Source organism: Gossypium arboreum, chromosome 9, assembly GCF_025698485.1.
Source record: "Gossypium arboreum isolate Shixiya-1 chromosome 9, ASM2569848v2, whole genome shotgun sequence".
Taxonomy (NCBI): domain Eukaryota; kingdom Viridiplantae; phylum Streptophyta; class Magnoliopsida; order Malvales; family Malvaceae; genus Gossypium; species Gossypium arboreum.
The window spans coordinates 65,937,007-65,961,383 of record NC_069078.1 but is presented as its reverse complement, the minus strand read 5'-3'; the positions used below and the strand labels follow the sequence as shown (position 1 = coordinate 65,961,383).

Sequence of the window (24,377 nt, the reverse complement as noted above, 5' to 3'; positions counted from 1 at the left end):
CCATCCATCTCGGTCAAAATCAGAGCCCCTCTAGAGAAAGCCTTCTTTACCACGTAAGGTCCCTCCCAATTCGGCATCCATTTTCCTCTGAAGTCTTTTTGTATGGGAAGGATCTTTTTCAATACGAGGTCTCCTTCATGGAATTCTCTAGGGCGAACCTTCTTATTGTAAGCCCGCATCATTCTCTTTTGATACATTTGACCATGACGGATAGCCTTTAGCCTCTTTTCCTCAATCAAGTTCAACTGGTCGTATCGAGACTGAATCCATTCTGCTTCATCTAACTTTAGTTCTGAAAGCACTCGTAAAGAAGGAATCTCAACCTCAATAGGTAGAACCGCCTCCATTCCATAAACTAAAGAGAATGGTGTTGCCCCGGTAGATGTTACACCGACGTCCAGTGGGCATCTGAGGCAAATGGTAATTTCTCGTGCCAATCTTTATAGGTCTCAGTCATTTTTCCTATGATTTTCTTTATATTTTTATTGGCCGCTTCTACTGTACCATTCATCTTTGGGCGATAAGGTGACGAGTTATGATGTTTAATCTTGAACTGGCTACAGGCCTCTGCTATCGTGCTATTATTCAAGTTCAGTGCATTGTCCGATATGATTCGCTCAGGCATCCCATATCGACATATGATTTCTTTCTTCAAGAATTTACTGACTGCCGACTTTGTGACGTTGACGTAAGAAGTGGCCTCTACCCATTTGGTGAAGTAATCTATAACCACAAAGATGAAACGATGTCCATTAGATGCCTTTGGTGAGATTGGCCCAATGACATCCATGCCCCACATGGAGAAAGGCCATGGAGAAGTCATGACGTGAAGGGGTGAAGGAGGTACATGAATTTTATCTCCATAGATTTGGCATTTATAGCACTTTTTGGCATAGTTGATGCAATCTCCTTCCATAGTAGACCAATAATATCCGAATCTCATGATCTGTCTGCCATGGTGAAACCATTAGCATCGTCCCAGACACCCTCATGAACCTCTTCTAGGATTTGCTTAGCCTCGACAATCCACACATCTTAGGAGCACTTGGTCTTTTCTTCTTTTATCTGATTTCTCCATCCAAGACATAGTCACCGCCAACCTTCTTAATGTCCTCTTGTCATTCTCGATCGCTTTGTGCAGGTATTCACGACTCTTCACATATCGTAAAATATCCTGATACCAAGGATGGTCATCTTTCTCTTCTTCTTCTTCGATGTTGCAGCAATGAGCCGGAGCTTCATAAATGCTCATTTGGATAGGCTTCATATCCTCTTGCTTGTTCACTTTGATCATAGAAGCTAAAGTTGCCAAGGCATCAGCCATCTGGTTTTCATCTCGTGGGAGATAGCAGAAAGTGATATCGTCAAACTTCTCGATTAACTCAAGAACCAGTCTTCGATAACTGATCAACTTGAGATCTCTTGTCTCCCATTCACCTTTAAGCTGATAGATTACTAGCGCAGAATCTCCGTATACCTCTAATACTTTTATTTTGCGTTCTATGGCTGCACGGATGCCCATGATGCATGCCTCGTATTCCACCATGTTGTTTGTGCAGTTAAAATATTTACTGGCGAAAGGATAATAATCTCCGTTTGGGGATACCAAGACTGCCCCGATTCCATTACCTACAGCATTTGAAGCTCCGTCAAAATTCAGCTTCCAATGGTGGCCTTCTTGAGAGTCTTTTTCTGTGGTTGCAACATACATTAGATCTTCATTCGGGAAATCAAAGCTCAATGGCTCATAATCTTCTAGAGCTCTACTGGCCAGAAAGTCTGCTATTGCACTCCCCTTTACAGCCTTTTGATTCACGTAGATTATATCGAACTCAGAAAGTAACATTTGCCAACGAGCCATTCTTCCGTTCAAAGCGTTTGATTCCATCATGTATTTCAAAGGGTCCAGTTTTGAGATGAGCCAAGTTGTGTGGTACAACATGTATTGCCTCAGTCTTCGGGCTGTCCAAATCAAAGCACAACACAACTTCTCGATCGGCGAATATCTCGTTTCACATTCAGTAAATTTCTTACTGAGATAGTATATTGCTTTTTCTTTTCTTCCAGTCTCGTCATGTTGGCCTAGCACACATCCCATGGAATTCTCGAACACCGTCAGATATAATATCAGTGGTTTATCCGGACAAGGTGGCATCAGTACTGGGGCGTTGGATAGGTAATGCTTGACCTTGTCAAAAGTTCTCTGGCACTCCTCATCCCAAACACCTGGATTATGCTTCCTAAGGAGACGAAATATCGGATCACATTTTTCTGTCAGTTGTGAGATGAACCGAGCGATGTAATTCAGCCTTCCTAGGAAACCTCGAACTTCTTTTTGAGTACGTGGTGGAGGTAATTCTTGTATAGCTCTGACTTTATCTGGGTCGATTTCAATTCCTTTTTCACTGACCACAAATCCCAACAGTTTTCCTGACTGGGCTCCGAATGTACACTTTGTGGGGTTGAGTTTTAGTTGGAACTTCCTTAACCTTAAGAATAGTTTCCTCAGGACCCGCACATGCTCATTTTCTGTTTTGGATTTTGCAATCATGTCATCGACATAAACTTCGATCTCCTTGTGCATCATATCATGGAATAAAGTTACCATGGCTCTCTGATATGTTGCTCCCGCGTTTTTTAGCCCGAATGGCATAACTTTATAACAAAATGTTCCCCATATGGTTACGAATGTGGTCTTTTCCATGTCTTCCGGATGCATCTTTATCTGGTTGTATCTCGAGAAGCCGTCCATGAACGAGAAAAGTGAGTAACCCGCCGTGTTATCCACTAATGTATCAATGTGAGGCAACGGAAAGTTATCTTTTGGGCTGGCTTTGTTTAGATCCCGATAATCTACGCACATCCGTACCTTTCCATCTTTCTTAGGAACGGGACTATATTGGCCACCCATTACGAGTACTTGACCACTTGTAAGAAACCGTGAATCGAACGCTTGACCTCTTCTTTTATTTTCAACAAAGCGTCGGGTCTCATCCTTCGGAGTTTCTGTTGAACTGGCTTGCACTCTTCCTTTATAGGGAGTCGATGTACCACGATATCGGTATTCAATCCGGGCATGTCTTTATATGACCAGGCGAAGACATCCTTGAATTCCCGGAGTAACTTGATGAGGTCTCGCTTTGTTTCTGTAGCAATACTAGCTCCAATTTTCACCTCTTTTCCTTCTCCTAAGCTCACCATTTCCATCGACTCTTTGTGAGGTAAGATTTGTTTCTCCTCTTGTTCTACCATTCTTAACAAATCAGGAGACAGGCCACAATTTTGGTCGTCTTCAAAATCCTCCGTGTCCTCTATGCACAAGTCTTGTTCGAAAGGAATCTCTGAGTCATTGGCAACATCGCTCATGTCATTGATATCTGGGGACCTGTTATGGGTGAAGAAAGAAATCCAAAGAACAATGAATCTAAGAATATTTTATTTGTACGGTATGATTATGAATGAATTGGAAAGAATAAAAGAATATTCACTCAAGATGATACGCAAAAGTGCATTTTCCATTGAAATAACGATATTTGGGCATATGCCTATTTCATAAAAGGATTCTTACTGCCCCTAGGCTTAGAGCAATAAGCTTGTTTTGAACATTACTCTGAGTTAACCCTAAAAGTTACAGGGATCTCCTCCACGGTCCAATTGTTCAAAACGCTTCCAGGGATGTAAGGGCGAACTCCAGCTAAATTTTCTTCAGTTTTCCCTTCAGATATGGCGTTAATGCTCAAACTGTCCAATATTTCTTCGACGGGCTCTTTCCTTGTCGATCTTCCTTTAGAGTGAAGAGTCCCTCCTGAGACGAATGTTTTGGATAAATGAGGGAAGGTCATCGGCTCCCACTTGACCTCCTCACCGCACAAACGCGCTCTCCTTATCTTTTGCCTTTTCTCCAGCTCTTTCTTCTTTTGCTTCGCATCTGGCTTAAATCCTAAGCCAAAGCGGTCTCGTTTTTCCTTCAATACTGGTACCTCGATCCATCCTTGGAGGCATCTTCCCAGTCCTTTCCCTGGCAAAGCTCCTTTGCCAACAGTTAATCGTAGGCCCATCCTTGTGGTTTTGGATATTCTAGGTGCTGGGATCTTGTTTCCCTCGACGATGAATGTAGCATTTACAAATTCTAGTGATCGAAAAGAACACTCTATCACCTCATCATCTGTACCTACGTACGGCGCACCACTGGTGAGAGATGCGATGATATCTTTCTCCGCGTTTATCGTTACCAACCTACCCTCAGTTACCAACTTCAACTTTTGGTGTAGGGATGACGGTACTGCCCCCGCCGAGTGAATCCACGGTCTCCCCAACAGACAATTGTATGATGGCTTGATGTCCATTACCAAGAAGTCTACCTCGTATGTATTTGGGCCAATCAAGAGAGGTATCTCGATCCTTCCCATCACTTTTCTTTCCGTACCGTCGAATGCTCTCACGACGTTTTGACATGTCTTCATGTGAGAGTTATCCACTGGCAACCTATTTAACGTGGACAAGGGCATGACGTTCAATGCCGATCCATTATCAATCAATACCCCCGGCAATGTGTATCCTTTGCAGCGAGTGGTAATGTGTAGGGCCTTTGTAGATCTCATGCCTCCCGATGGTATTTCATCATCATTAAAGAAAATAAAATTATCCGCGCTGATGTTATTGACTAGGCGATCGAGTTTGTTGATAGAGATGTCATCCGCAACATATGTTTCATTTAAAACCTTCATCAATGCACTTCGGTGAGTATCTGAACTCAAGAGCAAGGCTACTATGGATATACGAGCTGGCTGTTTATGCAATTGCTCCACGATGCTGTACTCGCTGTGTTTTAAGAATTTTAAGAATTCCTTAGCCTCTTTTTCAGTTACAGGCTCATTGACGGGTGATTTGGGTCTGGTCGTCTTTTCCTTTTCTTGTTCGATGACCACGGATTTTCCTTTAGCTGATTCTGCCTTTGTGTTCAGAGTATAACGCCTTCCGCTGCGTGTATAGAAACCCTCGTCTTGACCTTTCTCAAAAGCGACAACTGGATTCTCCCCTCCCGGGATCGTTACATTGCAGTCGTAATTCCACGGAACCTTTTTGCTATCCTTATAAGGGAAAGCAATGGGCTTTTGAATTATGATCCTTGGCGCAATTGGTACTCCGACTTCACTGACTCTTGGTCGGGATATAATTACGACCGGGTGATTGACCCCTCGGACATTGTTGGTTGGCCCTTGCTCTGACGTGCACACATCTTCTCCCTCGAGGCCCTCAGTATACTCAAATAATTCAATCTCTTTATTTTCCATCAATATCTGTACCATTGCCCTGAATTCATTGCACTCCTGGATCTCATGACCCTCTTCGTTGTGATATTCGCAGTAGTATTTTGCTCATTCGGGCTTCTCCCCTAAACCTTGTGTGAGTAAACCTTCTTCTACCATTTTCTTCCAAACCCACTTCAATGGAGTCTTTACCTCTGATATATCTATCTTGGTTCTCCTCCCTTCATTTTCGACTATCGCGTTTACCCTTCATCCGAATGAGTGGGTAGCAGTTTCCGCCACATTAGGTCCTGTAGGATCATCGAACTTCACAATGCCCATCTTTATGAACCTTTCGACCAATTTCTTGAAGGCCGTGCAGTTTTCAATTGTGTGTCCCGAGATTCCTGCATGGTATTCGCATTGAGCATTTGCGTCATACCACTTAGGGAATGGAGGTTGCATGGGTTTTAGGTAAAATGGGGACACTACATGTGCGTCGAACAGGTTCTTGTAAAGCTCCTTATACGTCATTGGAATTGGCGTGAATTGAACTCTTTCTGTGTTAGGCCTCGGGTTGGAATCCTGTCTTGTAGAGCCCTGATAGCTAGTAGTCACTGCCCTTGGTTGGCTCACTGTGACTGGCTTGGAATAACTTTTATTGTATATGCTTGCATTGTTTACTTCACTTTCTTTCCTTCTAGGAGCCGATCTTTTGGCACTTTCTCCCGCTTCAATTTTCCCACATCTCACCGCGTTTTCTATCATCTCTCCGGACATTACTATGTCCGAGAAGCTTTTAGTGGCACTTCCTAACATGTGGTTAATGAATGGGGCCTTTAGAGTGTTGATAAATAGCATGGTCGTTTCCTTCTCCAAGAGGGGTGGCTGAACTTGCATCGCTATTTCCCTCCACCGTTGTGCATACTGTTTGAAGGTTTCACTCGGCTTCTTTTCCATGTTTTGTAGGGTAATTCTGTCAGGTGCTATGTCCGTCACGTGACCGTATTGTTTCATGAAAGCTTGAGCCAAGTCTTTCCATGAACCAATTTGGGCACGGCTGAGCTGGTTATACCACTTGGTCGCAGATCCGATCGGTATCACTGAAGCAGTGGATCAACAATGATCATTGTTAACATACCCTGTCATCCTTCGACAGAACATCGTAATATGAGCTTCAGGACAGCTCGTCCCGTTATACTTTTCGAACTCCGGGATTTTAAATTTCGGTGGGAGGACCAGATCTGGGACTAAGCTTAAGTCCTTAGCATCTATCCCACCACAGTAATCAGCAGCTTCTATTGCTTTGAATTTTTCCTCAAGCTATTTGTACCGATTATCGAGTTGTTTTGCCATATCTTCTTTTCCTTTCTCTATTTCTGCTATGCCATCAAGGTCCGGGACAAATGGGTTAGCTGGATTATCCCCGGGATTAGAGCCTGATCCTATAGGAATGTTTATTGGTGTCGAGGCATTGGCACGGTATTCTTGGGGCTTAATAGTGACGGATACCGTTCGTGGATGCACCTCCGATTGTGGTTGAGTGTTTATCGAAGCAAAGCACGGAGGATAGGTAGGGTCTTCATTATCGTTCCCCATGGTGCTCTTCCCTTTCGCGTTCTCTAGCAAAGAATCTGCATAACCGGCCTATTAGATTATTTTGGGATTCTTCCATTTTTCCTTCATATCTTGTTGTATCTTAGCCGTTGCTCTTGCATCTGTGCTTGTAATTACTCTTGCATTTCCTTTGCATTTGTTCTATTCTCTCTAATCTCGATCCATTGCCTTGGTTTCTGGCGGGTATAGTAGCGTGTTCGGTTGGTTGATTCTCGTTGGTTTCAGATTAAGCTGAAATAATTTTGTTTAATCGGGGTCTTTTCACAAAATTTAATGCACATGATGAAATGTAATGCAAATGAATGAATGCAAAACAAAAAAGCGTTGATTCTAATTCAATTTCATTAGAAGAACTTCACTAGAAGAAAAATTTCTTTACATAGAGCGGGTGATTACATATACGACTTTGCCCTAATGCCCAAAGCCTTAATTTTTCTAAGGAGCCAAGCTAGTTTCCGGCCTCGATCTGATTCGACTCGTACTTTAAGCTTAATACATCAGCTTGAACGCCAAGGTTTGCAAGTGATCGGCTACCTCTCGAACTGAGCCACGACTTCGCCCATGACATAATCTCTATCTCTAATCGGTTACGAGAGTGGTGAAGTTGTTCCTGCAATGGTCGTTGTTTGCCTCAAGCGGTTCCACTCGAATTTTACTATCTCGTAGTGCGTCTCGAGTTCTTCTACTTTCCTTTTAACTCTTGATCCTGCTTCGGACTAGCTTTCGGCTCAATTCAATTACAACTCGATGTTGATGAAGTGATCTTTCCAATTCAACCACCCGGGCACGTAACTTCTCCTTTTCGTTTTGGCTTTCTAACAAACTCTTTTTCAGAGTGTCCTCTCGTATTCGGGCATCTTGAAACCTTTTCTCCCAATGGTCGGCTCTAGTCTTTTCTACTTTGATCTCTTGACGCCATTGCTCTGACGTTTTACCTAAACCGCAGTTCTTATTGACATCTGCACTTCTTGTAATCGGTTTTCAAACTATCCAAACCTTCCTCGGCCTTGTTCTTTCCTTTCCTTAACTTTTCAGCCTCTAGCTTGTGGATATCGACGTCTAATCCCAATTTCATTTTCTCTTCTTCTAGCTGTTCTATCTTCTTCCCCAACTCTGAGTTCTTTTTCTCAAAGTCTTGTTTAATGATCTCTAACTTTCGGATGGGATAACCCGTAAATGCTCCTCTATCGGTTGAGTGTTCCTTGATTCGACCTAGGGATGTTGTCGTTGACTCTCCTACCCCACCACCATTCATACCGGGGGTGGTCATCGAACTGTGGTAAATCCTTTCATTCTTGAGCTTGGTTCCATACATCGATATCTAGCGAACCCTCTTTTATAATTATTGTCTTTATAGGAGAACTCACATTGTGCCAAACCTGTGTCATCGGTATAAATTGCCTTGATCGATATTGCCTTAACACCATCAGTGGAGCGTATCCAACGGCTCCCCATATTCCGGCCAGAGGACCCAGTCAAAATCGCCGCACCTATATAAGATCTCATCAGAAATCAACCACGGAGCTCTCCATTCAACGTCTTCGGCCCGTAAATTCTGGAGAATAGTTATCCATTTTCTTACGAGATGTCGTCTCGCCTCGGTGTGGCCACTAATTCCCTTAATGGGGAATAATCCTTAGAAGACCCGATAGGAGACCTTCTCCACCTTCCGAAATGGTCAGGAACCAGGCTAAAAGAAGTGAGCACAACCAATAAATCTTCCCTCGCCCGCTCTCCGGCATGCATTCAAGGATCTGAAGGTTTCTGCTAGTATTGCTGGGACAGGTGTAGTACCTTTATCAAGCCGGTCAAATAGATCTGAGACCGCTTCATCTATGTGTCCTAGCGCCTTGGGAAAGATGATCAAACCGTAGAGGCTTAAGGCAAAAACATCAACCTTTTTCTTCGAATCCGGGTGCGCAAGAATCAAGTCCCTCAAATTCCCCCAAGGAATACACTTACTATCCCATTTTTACTTGATGCGGGCTGCAATCCATTACTCGCTCATCCCCGTTACATTCATCAACTTCTTCAAAAAGGGAGGGATGTTGACAGGTCTTGAATAGGCCCTGTCAGCCTGAATCTTTGGGCAATTAAGTAACACCATGTATTCCTCCACAGTAGGTACTAAATCAACTTCTCCGAAGGTGAAGCAACTGTAAGTAGGGTTCCAAAACTGTGCGAGAGCCCGGAACAAGTACTTATCCACCTTTACATCGAGCAAATAGGGTAAATCGCCATAGTTACAGTAAAAGAGTTGCTTGACTTCGCCGTTCCAACTATTCCATATATCCTTTAACTCTTGTAGGTTATTTTGAGTCACACTGATGCGAGTGAAATCCCAAAACTCCGATTCATATCCCTCGGTCAAACTGTCTCCTTTCTCTTGTTGTGTTCTTTCAGACCACACTCGGACGGCCGCATTATCCTCCACCCTATCAAGAAATCCTTTTTCCATGCTAAACTCTTCTATTTAGTAATCGAACGTAAATCAACACTCTTTTATGATGAAATGCCATGCAAAAACAATCAAAATACAACAAGTTAGTATTATATACAAAGAATAGAATTCAAAACAAATAAGGAGTAAATAAACGCCTAATAGGGTAACCACTAGGGTTCGGTGTGGTTCTACCTAGGGTAGGCTCCTAGGGCTCATTACATGTAGTTTGGTTCTAAGGTAAAGGTACCTGAACCAGCAGATTCCTCGACCCTCACCCATTATAGGTTCATACGGACCGAGTTCGATTCAGGGGAATACATTTCCCTACGGCTATACGGAGATGAAAACCTCACGAAGACGCAGGTACGGATGTATCCCGAAAGCGATCCACTATCCTATACGGAGGTGAAGACCTCACGAAGGAATAGTTTCTCACTCCCACTTAAAAGGTGTGACCACAACGGTCATGCAATGCAATGTGAGAGGATATATGCATAAAAACTTGAAGCGATTAAAGAAAATAGGAATAAAATGATGAAAACAGTATGAAAAATGGGTGAAATGCAATGAAGGGATCGTATATCAAAACCCAAATTCTCAATTTTCGAAAAAAAGACAAAAGTTAATCAACTTGTGGCTTGACTCTCTTATAAAAGTCCCCAGTAGAGTCGCCAAGCTGTCGAAACCATTTTTTTGCGAAAACGAGGATCGACTTTGTTTGAAAATAGAAATAAAAATTGGAAGTCGCCACCGACCTTTATTGGGTGCGATCGGATCACCCTTGTTTTAATAAAACATTTTAGTTTATTAAAACGACATTTTGGTCTACAATTTTGAGAAAACGGGTTCGGAGTCGATTCGTACAAGGAAGGATTAACACCCCATAACGCCCAAAATTGGTACCTAATTGATTAATTAATATCTTAATATCGAAAATGGATAATCGGGAATGGATTTGAAATACGATCTTTTCTATAAAGTTTTTTAAATTAGCTCAAAACAATTTGTTTAAAGATTTCCTTATCTCGAGATATCGGAGTATCACATCCCGTAAGTTAGGACACAATACCACGAGTTCCTGAGCACAAGGTTGTCTTTTAATTTAAATGAGAGTTTCGTGTGTTTTAAAACTCGAAAAGGATATTTTGCTATTTAGAAATAACGAGAAAATCGAAACCCCGTAAGTTAGGGCACAATTCCTTGATATCTCAAAATGCATAACTTTGCCTTATTTGGAAAATTTTATTGTTGAATAATAACTAATGCAATATTTAAACAACAAATGTTATTTATTTGGAGTAAAAGTGGGACGATCCATATTGGATAAAACATTGAAGTTTAATAGGCGATACGATGACATGAGATAAAAATATAGTAATGTGCATGGAATGATAGTGCGTAGAATAATAATGCATGAGTAAAATATTATACTAGAGAATGACAATAATATGAAAATATAAATAATGAATCATAGTACATGCAATAGCAACAATCATACAATATTTAAATGATAACATCAATAAATAAGGACCAATGAATTAAAGTATAAACAAAATAAAATAAATAAAGTGTGAACAAATGATAATAAATGAGTTTTAAATAAGTAATATAAAAGGTGTCTTAAAATCCATTACCACACAAAAAATGAATAATTTTAAAATATATAATATGTATATATAAAGGGGTAAAATAATATGTAAAAAAACCTTAAAATAAATAATAATAAAATCATTTGAAATAAGTAAAATGGGTTTAAAATAAGGTATATAAAATAATTTTAAAATAAGTAATATATAATAGTTAATTTAAAATGATATATAACAAGTAAAAAACATATAATATGTAAAAGAATTAAAGGGACAATATAAATATACTTTGTAATAGTAACAATTCAAAGATAATAAAGAGAGAGTTATTTGAAATACATAATATACAATAACTTAAAATATATAAAAGAAAAATTTTAAAATAAACATATAATAATTTTAAAGAATTATAAATATCTAAAAAACTTGAAATAAACTATATATAATAGCTAAGGAATAAAAACAATAAATAATACATATAAAGTAGATTAAGGTAATATATATATACATAAAGCAAGTTAAGATAAATAATAAGAATTTGAATAATCAACATATTAAAATAAGTTAGAATAAATGTAAATAAGTAGCATATAAAATACTTGAAATAATATGTACATAAAACAAACACACACAAAAAAAAAGGGTCAATAAGTGAATTAAATAGATTTAGGTCATGACTAAAAATAAATTAAAATTCGAGGTATAAAAGTATAAATACTGAAAAGTTAATTAAGGATAGAAAACTAAAACCAAATAGGATCTGAGGGCTAAATTTTAAAATAGAAGAAGACAGAAAATGGGGCTGATTGAACGGGGGTTGAAAAGGGAAAGGACTAACTGCATAAATCCCCCTTTTAGGGAAAATGCCAAACCCCCTCACTATACCAAACGGCATCATCTCATCATCATCATTTAAAATCAAAAACCTTTCCTTTTCATCATTTCATCTCCAGTTCTTTTTTAAACAAAACAGAAAACTTTTTTTTTTCTCCCCCCGTTTCTCTCCTTTTGGCTAGGGTTTTAAGACCCATCCTTGCCGCCGCCATCCCAACTCCACCATGGATGGTGGTTAAAACCGCAAGGAACGTTTTTGGGGCCGTTTCAGAGCCATTCAAAGGCCATGTTTCCTTTAGCCCAAAGACAAGAAGGAAGGAGATCCTTTTACCCCCTTTAGAATCGGCTCCATCGACGGAGGTGAGGCTCCGACAGCGCGACTCCGGTACGGTCCAAGTAATTGTTTACTTCCTTTTTTGTTTAGAGAATAAATGTCTAAAGAATGATATGAAATGTAAAAAAGGAAAATAAAAATAGAAATCGAAATCAACCTTTTTTTTTTTTTTTTGCTTTTGATTGCTTAATATGCGTGATACAATTTTTTTTCTTCAAAAAAAATCTCCCCCCTTTTTTTCTTTCGAGAATCAAAGGCTTTATAGCCGAATGACTCAAAAACAACAATTTTTGTCTTCGCTTTTGTATTGGCCTGTTGCTGCTCTCGTTTGTTTTCTTTTGCAGGTGCCGAGTATGGGTTGTGCGTTGGCGCTCGGGTATGGGTTGAGTGCAGGCGGCGTGAGGCCGTGCGTTGGCCCTTGACACGAGGGTATGGGGCGATGGCAGACGGTATGGGCGATTGAACTTCGGCGTTGTGCATGTTGAGGCCAGCACATGGAGGCAGCGGCACGAGGGTTAGGGGGTGGTTCCCTTCTTCATTTTAGGGTTTGAATTGGGCTGCTGTTGGGTTTCGAATTTAATGGGTTTTGGGCTCATCTGTTTAATGGGTTTAGGTTTTATTTGGGTTTGTATTTTGGGTCTGTAATTGGGCTAAATTTGGGTTGTACAATTACTATTTCAATTAAAATGCTTACGTCAATTTTTCTTAGGAACACTATTCCAACATTTTTTTTATCATGATGAGTTTAAATTGATGTTTTTAAGAGAAAAAAATCCACATAAACATTTTTAATGTTATTTTATATGACTACCAAGTGATTTTTTTTTTCAACTAAAAAATGCCATATCAGAAAATTTAATAGTTGGACCTAAATTTAAAATCCAAAAGGTGGAGAGTCCAAGTGTCTAAAAATAAAAGTAGGATTAAAGTATATTTCAACCTTCAAATTTTACTCTATAATTTGACACTAACAAATAATCAACCTAATGAAGTTTTTTACATCAATAATACGGAAAAAAAGTAATTAGAAAAATATGGGGGAAAGTAGATTAATTACGAGAATTGATTGTTTTCTATAATAACTTAAGGTGTCACTTTTGTGTTAGGCGACACCACTTGAAAAACACCAACATAATTACAAAATAATTGCATCAGGAAAAACAATTTTAAAATGGTGTCGCCCAACAGCTTGGAGATGCCGGAAATTTTAAATCAATTATTTTTTTTCTTTTTTTCCCGTATTTTCAAAACTTTGTATTACTGAAATATCGGTGTCACTGGATAAAGTGGGGACACCACTTTTAAATCTCCTAGTTTTGCCTAATTATGCCCATTTCACCCCTCCCATCTATAATTGCTCATTGGTCAGATTAAGTTGAGCTAAGTCCATGCAAGAAATTTAAACCAATTTTTCAAGTCAAATTTGGTTTGAAAAATAGTTTACTTTTTTTGTCCAAATCCGATCCAATTTAAGAAAGGTAAATTCGGACCCGTCTTGCCCATATTTAATTTTTAAGATTAGTTTTATTTAAAAATATTTTTTAAAAATAAATGCCCTAAAACGCTAAATTAAAAGTTTTCTAACATATTAAAAACTTATTAAAAATATTTATATTAAAAATACTACCATAAATATAATAAATATTTTATTACATTAAATATAATTTTAAAATTTTATATTTTGGGTTGAGTAAGTTGGGAAAATATTTTTTAAATTTAGAGTAATGCGTTTAATTGTTATTGAGTTAGTGATTTAATATAAATATAAATATATATAATTAATATAATATTTTTTAATAATAGAATATATTCAAAGCTAGGCGGATCGGGCCAAAAATATTACTCAAGGTCCGGACCTTAAATTTTATCAAAATCTATTTTTAAGTAAACCTTTGAATTTGGACAAATGACCACCATTCTATATTTTATTTTCCTTATTAAGAATGAAGCATTAAATGTTTTATTTAAGTAAAAATATTTACTGCTCTTTTAATATTATAAGAAAACATAGATAATGGAAAGTTTAATAATATATTTAAAACTTTCAATTCCTTTCCACAATTTTGACAGAAAGCTGTCTACAATTTTTAAAAGTGATAGATTTAAATTTTAAATTTTAAATAAATAAATAAATTATATTCAAAATAAAAGGACTAGAAGCTTTTTCTACCTTCTAGTCAAACTTTGAAATCCTACGGTTTCAGATGTGTTTGATTGACGCCCCCGATTTGATGAAGCTCCATCTCTCCCACTCACCAATCGGAGATGACTCTGTCAACTTGGACTCCAGGTGTAATAAATTAAAATGAATGCAACAATTGGTCAGATACGATAATTAGTTCAATAGGTGTCTGGATATTCGTCGTTTGATAATTAGTTCAACAGGTTTTTGTTAATCTGAAAGCCTAGAAATCAGAAAGAAGCATTAGGTTTTTTTTTGTATGTATGCAATAAGCAAACCTATGATGAAGTTCGATATCTACAATTGGATCAAATCAAAACTCGTATTCCATGTGTAATTTCGGGATTTTTCCCGAGTTCCAAACATGACAAAAGAATCAAACAAAAAAATAAATGATGCAAGTTCCAACAGCTACTTCCCACCATGATTTTGAGCCCAAAAAAAGTAAGAAAAAAAATTTAATTTACAGTTACCTTTGAACCTTGTGCCAAATATTTTGAACATCCTTTTGCTACAATCATATTTTCTGCTAACTTCAACTCAACACGTCTTAGAAACATAACTCCACCTTCTACTTTGAAAGAAGATTACGGAAGGGAAAAGAAAATTTTCGGGTTTCGGAGATGAGGGGGTAAAGGGGAAAAGAGAATTGAGCTGCCTACCCGAGAACAAAGATATGTTTCTTCCTTGCTAAGATACTTCTTGACCTCGATACTAGGATGTGCTACGGATTTTAGGGCTACCAAAAGTGTTAAAGAGTCGATGTAGCATTTAACGCGATGGTCGGCAGGAAAGTGAAAGAAAGTTTTGCTACCAGCTCCCAAATAAAAGTTAAACCAAGGAAATACATTGCTTCTTGGACCATCTTTTATGCATAGTACATGTACAAGCTGTTAGCAGCAACACAAGCTATCAAGTTTTCGGTGGGGTGCCACGCTAAGTGCAGCAACTTTGTCGTGAAATCAAGAGAGTTTCCATTTGCATCAACTCCAAGGGTTTCTGCTATTTATGGCAGATTTTCCGAAAACAAAAGCATTTGAGAGGAGTCCAGCACAAAAATAATCAAAAGTTAATGGTAGTTAAAAAGGAACAAATGAACACTTGATCTCTACCTTGTCGTACAACACGTGTTATGCTGTTTAGGGATCTGGAAGGCCTTGAGGGTGTCTGAACTTGTCTCCTGAAAAGATGTTCGGATGTTTATAACTACTTACATCATTACAGAATCACCCATGATTTTACGATGATTGAGTGAATAGTTTACCTCATTGGATTTTTGGTGGCTTCCAAAGTCGTTGCCTCAGTGCTTCCAGGGGCACAACCAAATACACGGAATAGATTGCTGAGATCATGGGAAATATATATTATGATAAGTGGAAGACGATAACATCAACAATAGCAAAAGATTAACAGACCTAATCTCACAAAACAAACCTGTAGGAACCTGTCGCAACTCGCAATCCATCACCGCTTAGGCAACACTCAAATTTGTCAAAGATTGAATCGTTTTCATACAAATCACACAACTGAAACAATTAAAAGAAAGCCATAATCAGCTCTGATACATCACAACACAAATATGATTAATATAATCTCTATCAGAAGGTAGAAATCATACCTTTGGTCTTAAATATTCGTGAACCTGGAATGTTGCAACGGGACCCGAATCCATGTTTATGTCCCATAACTGACAACCAAGTGATATGTAATCAAGTCAGATGATAAGTTCTAAGATCCACATTAAACAAGTATGCTAACGTCAAAGGAATTAAGAGCACAACGAACATCAAGTAGAGAATAGGGAAGGATATCAAAAAAGCATTTGCTTCAAAATTGTTGAATGCTCAAATACTGAATAGAAGAAAATATTTTCATGATAAGCTCTCTACGAGATAAACAACATCCTTTGATTATCCAAGTCCTAACTAAAATGCCGACAAACCAAATTGCTCTTTCCATTTCAATCAGTGTGCTACATGTTTACAAACTAAAATCTTTATTGAAAATATATTTGCAGCAAAATTTGAGCTTCATGCTTCCTGCATGTTACAGCATACCAATGGCAAACAAATCCTTTTCAATGTCTTACAGAATAAGTGGACAGATAATGAAAACCGGGATTAAATGGCACATAAAGTCGTCGGCTCACTGCAGCATACTTAAGAAGAATCACGTGATAATGTAATAATCATGCATTGAAAAGGTATAATCATATATGGATCAATACTGAAAACAAATTAAAATAAAATAAAATAAAAAGGAAAAGAAACAAAGCCAAAACCTTAAGAGTCATGTAATCACGGCTGAGAATATATCTTCCATCCTTGGCAAATTTAATATCTGATATTGAGGCGATTATCTCTGTAAAAAACGATCTAGAACCAGGTGCCTCTGATTCTTCAAACCTGTTGGCATAGTATGGGTTATTCAGAAAGGATATTGAGAGCAAACAGCCAATATACCATCAGCTGTCAGGATCTATAGGAAAGTCTTTTGGGAGAATAAGTTGGTAAATTGTAGACAAAGGTACAAAAATGTTAAAACACTTACAATTTGGCATGAGAATCACACAAAGCTGATTGCCGCAAATCAATGAGGCGAATCGAGCCCTTTGAGCTACTATATGCCAACATATTACAGTGGGCAGGGTGAAACTCTGCTGATGTTATAACCTCTGAAAAGATAGGCATAACAATAGTTCAAATGACAACGAAAACAAAAACTATGGCTAAACGGAACTTGGGAACTTAAGAACTACCTCCAAACAAATTTATTGTAAAGATCTTAAAAGTGGCTTAAAAAGGAGATACTTCATAAAATTTATTAAGCAGCACAGAAGGTGGAACTATTTTAACTGGTATGCTAAGAAGATTACCAGTTAGATCCTCCATGTTTGCAGGCTTTAAATCAACAATATTGAAACTTTGATTGCTAATTTCCAGGTTCCAAAGATTTATACGCAAATCATCAGCTGATATAAAAGTTTCGCCATCACTAGGTAAAATAAGAGAGAGAAAGAGACCCAGTAAATCTTGGAATGAAGGTAATGATAAAAACTGATATAATCCCATAAAATATAAACTGCAAACAAGCCTGAATGCAAGAAGCTTAAATATTGTGGATTTCAAAACAAAAAATTACATGAATAACAATTGCATAGAAACATGGTGTGCAGACAATCCAACATCAAGACAAGGACTAGATAATTCGGTGATAAAATATGATGCAAATATTTGGTATGAGCTAAAAACTAACATACTTCAAGGGTTGAATGGCATAAAGCATATTCAATTGAGGATAGATTATCATATTTTTTATGCAAAATGAGAATGCAATAGATCAGAGGCTTCAAAAGACAAATAATTCCTAAAGAAAACTCCACTCATAGCATTTAAACCTTACAGTTTAGAAGTTCTCTGGAGTTGTCAAGATTATTAATCAGCTGTTCATTTTTAATGCATGGACAGTATCCTCGCGGACCATTTCACAATTAAAACTTCTTGCTTGGCCATGACAAAACAGAAAGTTCAGCCACAGAACTTGTTGCTTAGAAATTAAAATCCACCATGTAATTATGACATTATAAACTCAATCATACTTTATCATTATATAACGGCTTGACCACACATGAAGTTTGAATGGAGAAAAAAAGGGAAAAAAAAAAACTAGAAGCCTAATCCACGCAGTTTTAACTTTCTACTCCAAACTAGAACCTAAAACTAAGGATTTGCGTCAAAAGATGGAAAGAGTAGAAAAGTAGAAACAAAATATATTTTTTCTTTCCATCGGCGTGCTTGGTACAAAAAATTGAAAATTTAAAAGAAAAAGTAATTTTCTTCCCATTCATTGCTCGGAAGAGTGGAAAAATGAGAGAAAAGAAAATGAATTTTAAAAAAAAATACATAAATCTGAAACTTAACTTACATCTCTCTCATTTTCTCTCCTCTTATCATTCCAATTTGGTATAATTTGTTTTTATACATTAGGATAGAAAATGATTATCTTTCCTATTTTCTTTCCTACCAAGAAAACTCAAGTTTATTTTCTTTCTTCTTTTCCATTATCCTCTTCCATCTTTCCACTTTTCCACTTACCAAGGACATCCTAAATGACATCACTTTCTGCAGAGATGCCTCAGAATGATATTGCAAAGGACAAGAAACAAAAATCAAAAAATAGAAGACATTGAAGGTAAGCAATTATCAGACTGAAAATCTTAATAAGGGCATTCAAGTGTCTCAGATGATGATAGATTTCTTCATCAGAGAAGAAAAAAAAGTAAGATAAAAGGTTTATACTCATAAAATATCCAAGGAAAAATCATACTTTCTCTTCAAAGGTTTTCAAGCAAGTCCACATATAGTAAGTCACAGCATAAAGAAATGTAATAAAAATATAAGAGAATACCTACCTGTTATTTGAAATAGAGTTGATATGATAATCATGAGCATGGCCATATACTCTTCGACATCTCGCCACTAGGTTGGTCTCCTGACTTGTTACCTAGAAGATACAATAAAACTTAAAGGTAAGACAATAAAAAGATTCATGGTTGTTCACCAAGAAAAGAAAAAGAAACAACAACCTATTGTCTTCCAAGGACTAGAGCCATGTATGGCTCCCATGGCCCCAGTTATCCAATAAGATGCAGAGATGGAAGTGGCAGATTCTTAGATGATAATGTGTAGCAGGATAGGAATTACAAATCTAACAGTATATGCTGCATAATGCCTAGAAGTGCATCTTTGAATGAGATGGTGCAGAAGGATAATATAAAATGCCAAATACTCTATCTCATTGGCCTTCAAGAATCCTGGGCTTCGCCCCTGATTCAGTCAGGCATTAGAGAGCACATCTTATAGACAAGTCATCTTAAAAAGAAGTTCATCACCTTAGGTAGCACTTCTTTTAAGCTTTAATTAGGGTTTTAACATCCTCACAAGCCTTGGCCATACTAAAACTCGTTTAGGTAAAAATTGTATTTAAATTTAAAACTTAATCACAGCAAGTAAATAAAATAATTGTGTTGAGTACAACTACCACAGGTAAACATAGCGATGGAAGGCCTCCTGGTGGGAAAGAGAGGTCATTGCCCAAATGGTTGCAGGATCTGTCGGGGGAGACTCCATTTGTAGGAAAAGGTTTTGGGCTATTTGAATTACTTGAACTAGCAACATTTCCATTTCCAACAGCTTTCGAAGGGTCAGCAATAATTTTAGAAATTTTCTTGATCTTCTTTTCTTGTACCTGTTACCCTCACGTAGCAGACAAATAAGTGGCCATAATAGCAAAGGCAAAGCTACCCACAAATCATAATATCAGCCATTAAATATGCTTAACACCAACAGTTAGAAGAATAAATAAACTAAAATGAGAAAAAATACCCAGTTTGTTTTACACTTGTCAAACAATGTCATAGGAAGTATTTTACAGACAAAACTATAAGGGCATGAACATGCCAACATACCACCAATATGTATTGCAAATAATGTGATTGCATAAACAAAACTACAAGCAAACTGAAGGACTTATAGTTAAGACAGAGTTACAGCACGGATTTCTTCCCTACCTTCCAAAATTTGATGGTTTTATCATTGGTGGAGAGGAGAAACAGTGCACTATTGGCTGTTTGGCACCATCTGATTTTGTTGATTTTTTCCTCTATTTCCAAGCTCTTGAGGTAGTCAAACTGAAAAGAAAAGAAAACCAAAGATAGAGCAAAATAGTTTGAGCCTGGGGAAAAATAAATGTGTCTGTTCATATGTGCATATGCAAGTAGTATCAATGCTCCAAAAGTCGATGAGAGAGCACCTCAGGCTCATGGCTCTGGAACTCTGTCTTGTAACGGAACTCAGGGTGCCGACTAATTGGATAATCCGTTCTTTCTAGATCCCTTCTTGATAGACCATGCTGAAATTGTAGTACAAGAAGTTACTATAAAGCCATAATAGAAGAAAATAACTAAGTAATATATTAACATCAGAAGGAGGAAGCAGAACTCACATCCTTTGCATCTGTCCTCTCAAAAAGAACCACACGGCCCCCACGGTCACCAGTTGCAAGATGATCCCCAGTTTTATCGAATTCAATTGCGGAAATAATATCAACTGCAGGAGGAAACAAAATTCTTCAGAAAATACAAATGCATTGCCAGTAGGAGTAATGGTAAGATTTTGTCAAGTTTATATAACTTTCTTTATAGAAGCTGCAATGAATGTGAAGAAGCCCAAATCTTGATAAATCACAACTCTCAGTCTCTTGACATAACCTTTATTTTCTACACTATCCTTTCTAAGAAATATCCTTGCCAGAGACTCCTTGGTCTTCCATAACTCAGAATAGACTTCTGCAATCTTAAGCTAACTATGAGTTATTGTAGACAGAAAATAATTAGCGATTCCATCCTAGTTAACGAGAATGTTTCTGAAAGCAATCCATTTCTCACCGAATCCAACCTGAACTTATTGCCACACATTAGCAAATTGCTTCCTAAGTAGAAATATGCATATAAGCTGCAAGATCTGACCAACCTAGCTTTTCCAGAAGTAAAAGACATCCATTGCAGCCAAATTATCCACCTACTCTCTGTAAAAATCCCCAATTTAAGCCATCTAATCACAGCCATGCTTTTCTGGGTTGCTTTTCAAGAATTAACTAGAAAGGACTTCTAACCTTAATTTAGTAGTTTAATAGACAAAACCAGAACCCTCTATCATGGCTACTTCCTCCAGCAAATAAGGAATTGTCTCCATTAGTATCAATAAGAATTCACTTGCCATGTCTTCTAAACACATTCTCCTCAAATCCTTACATCCTTGGACATTATTGGTCTTTTTATCATGTATAAATGCACCATCTTAGTCCTTAGGCAACTTTCTCAGATCTTGTTCTTCATGCATCTATTGCAGTCCTTCACAAACTCATTACTTTTCTTAGTCATTGGCTCCTTGGGATGTTATCAATGTAAGCACCCGACTATCATCTGCAGTTTCCAATATTCCATTCTTATCATATACTAGCTAGTTCCTACAATGGCACCAAACCAAGCATCACCAAAGTAGTTCTGTCACTCGTTCATCATGACAAAATGTCTCTGTTCATCGGTTCCAAAAGAATTACTTACCTTGACGTTTACCCACCTAAACTCAACTCAAGCAAAGTTTCACCATTGAATTACTGAAATGGACCATATTAATTTAAACTGAATATCAAAAAGGTCAAATATGTATCAGCAAATCACCGAACTCTATGTTTCATAGAAGCGTCACAAACTCCTATATCACTCAACTCATAAGCTAACCAACTTTCTGCCAATCCCATTTGCTTGGAAGCCTTCCATGATATAACCCATTTGTACAAGTAAACCATTGCAAAATATATCCAGGAATCGGTAAAATGTAGCTTTCTTTAGTCAAAAACATACAAATAGTAAAACCCATGACACAACAATGTTGTCATCTTTCCATGGGTTAAGACTCAAAGTAACAAAATCTCTAAAAACATAGTCTATCTCAATCCTAAGAGAGTGAATAATACTCAGATCCCAGTTTCAACACAATTCTCAATGCTATTAGTTACTTTCCATGCACTAAAAATCCCCACAACCACAAATTGATACCAAAAAAAGAAAAGATTATTAAGATCCAAACATCAATTTAATACAGAAAAGAACAATTTTTTGTGCATGCACCATGAGTAACTTAACCAAGTTCACTTCCATACTACCTTTTTTGGGTAACAAAAACACTATTTAAAGCATTATTTCGACAAAAGCTCCATCTTTCCCGAATCAAAACCAAATCCCAAAAAATTCACAATTATTTCTCATACCCATTTACCAAAACAAAAATTACTCAATAAGCCATGATCGAAAATCGATCCAAAACACCAAAGCTAATCCTAATTCCAATTGAACTAACAAAGTACAAATTGGATCCAAAAACGAATGAAAATTACCTTCTTGAATTTCTTCTCCAGCGATTCGTTCACCAAATACCTGAGAAAATTTCCAATCCAACGGCTGTGGCGGGCCAGCCGGAGTTGCGACCTCCTCATCGCCTCCTTTCATTTCTCTCTCTGTATTCACTGTCTGATAATTAATAAAAAATTGAAAAGGCTAACGGCCTAGATTTCTCCACACTCCCAGGATCAAATCAAAGATCGCATCTTCAGTCAGTTCTTTTTCCATTTTTCCTTTTCCTTCTTTTGTTCCAAAAAAGCGTTTTTTTACAGAAAAAAGAAATTCTAGAATTCAACCATTAATAAATGGCCCAAAGAAAAACAAGAAGACCGGAGAAAGTTTAATCATAAAATTTTAATTCTGATTTATTTAAATAAATATCTACATTTAATTTTAAATAAGATTAATATAATTATTTGTATGCTAATAATATTGTTAATAATTTGTGAAAATTAAATTGACAATAAGACAAGTATCAGTCACACATGTTAATTTAGTTAATGAAGTAATTACAGTAGAAGAATGCATAATATCTATCTATATATTTATTATTATATTTAAGTATTTTATTGAGTTTGGTATCAATTTTAATTGGATCAACAATTTAGTAATAAATTTATTAAAGATACCTCATTTTAATAAACAATAGATATTATTTTGAAGATAATTTTATCTTTTCATATAAAATTTAGAAATATACTTACACATAATGAAATTTAAATTCAAAACATTCTGATATTTGATTTTTAATTTTATCATTTTAACTAAAGTTATTATTATAATACCATTTTTAAAAAATTATTATCTGCATGTATTTTTTTGTATAAAAATATAAAAGATAATACCATCCTTGAAATAAAATTTATTGTTTTATAATAAAAATTTCTTTTGATAATTTCATAATCAGAGTTAGTAGGGAGAATTCTTTGAATGTTAGCTCTTGCAACCTTAAGGAGATCTTCTCCAGTTGCAAGCGATTTGGCAAAAGTTAGGTCCTTTTATCTGCAATGTATTGCTATAGAGAGCCAAATAGTTACCCCTTCAACCTTTATGCATTGCTGCCAAGCTCTTTTTGTTCTACTAAATTCAATGCTTTGTTGACTCTTAATTGTGCTTTCAACCTCCTTAAAGAATTTCGACCATTGTGTCACCAATTCTCTAGCTTGAAAAGATAGCCTGAGTTGGAGATATTTGTTGATTATGGAAATTATTATTATTTTTTAAAAATAGCTCTTCAACTAAAATAAACAAAACATAAAGAAAATTAAATATTATAGACACCAAAATAATTAAAATTCAAGCCATCAAATTTACTTAATATACGTATTCTTAGAGGTATTTAATATTGAAACATCATTGTCAACAATGAAAGTAATAAATGTTAAAATTCACTCTTTATAATATGCAAATAATATAGTCATCTTAAATATAAAGCGAAGTCCGTCGAGTTCAAGCAAAAGGCAAAGAAGAGAACTCAAGTTGCAAAGATAAACAATCGCAAACAAGTACTCTAAAATTTGACTAATTTATAATAGGCTTTACCAAGCATTAATGGCCAAAAGACAATTCGGCTCAACCACAACTTTATCAAAACATTACTTGTCATACCCTTTAGAAATTGAACATTACTATCACGCACAATAGCCGCAAAAGTCGAAGCGTTATAAGCATCCACATTACAGTCTAGTAACCCATCCATTGGTCTCACCTACTGTGAAGCAACAATAATACTTGTATCATTTAAGAGTACCGGTTGGAAAATGGTTGTCGATGTTTGCCAATTTTGTATAAATTTATTTGCAAACTCGATAATTCGAGCCAGCGTATTTTCCTTGTGCTGCCAAACAAAGATGTTCCTATAGAACCAAAGGGTCCACAAAATCATTAAGGCCCGGTGGCGTTGATTGTCATTTATAAGTGCAAAGAGAAGAAAAATGTCTCAACAATACCAGTAGTCAAGTGTTGAATTCCCACAATATTTCAGCAATTCACTGCAAAAAGGCAATGAATCAGCACATGCTCGATTATTTCAAGTTCATCACACCATAAACAAAGCAGATCAATACTACACCCTTTCTCAACAAGTCTTCCTTTACACGGTATGAAATTGTGAAGGCACCTCCAAATCAAGATCTTGGCTTCAGTATATTTATAAAATATATTATATTTTAT

The 24,377-nt window shown here is 36.8% G+C and overlaps 1 protein-coding gene across 4 annotated transcripts; it reads right to left on the bottom strand.

Annotated features, from left to right (window-relative positions):
* Positions 1-14,548: 14,548 nt before the first annotated feature.
* On the bottom strand, positions 14,549-22,698 carry LOC108457210 (serine/threonine protein phosphatase 2A 55 kDa regulatory subunit B beta isoform-like). Of its 4 annotated transcripts, none has more exons than XM_017756134.2 (14): positions 22,202-22,698; positions 20,249-20,352; positions 20,057-20,155; positions 19,815-19,934; positions 19,283-19,492; positions 18,657-18,748; positions 17,121-17,239; positions 16,796-16,919; positions 16,527-16,650; positions 15,864-15,932; positions 15,680-15,771; positions 15,510-15,587; positions 15,358-15,425; positions 14,549-15,247 (listed from the first exon to the last, which is right to left on the bottom strand). In XM_017756134.2, exons 1-14 carry the CDS (start codon positions 22,311-22,313, stop codon positions 15,114-15,116), a joined length of 1,545 nt encoding a protein of 514 aa, XP_017611623.1. In that variant the 5' UTR covers positions 22,314-22,698; the 3' UTR covers positions 14,549-15,113. The 4 variants fall into 4 exon arrangements, with proteins under 4 accessions (XP_017611623.1, XP_017611624.1, XP_017611625.1 ...); XM_017756135.2 differs by having other exon boundaries at positions 14,549-15,244; XM_017756136.2 differs by having other exon boundaries at positions 19,286-19,492.
* Positions 22,699-24,377: the final 1,679 nt, after the last annotated feature.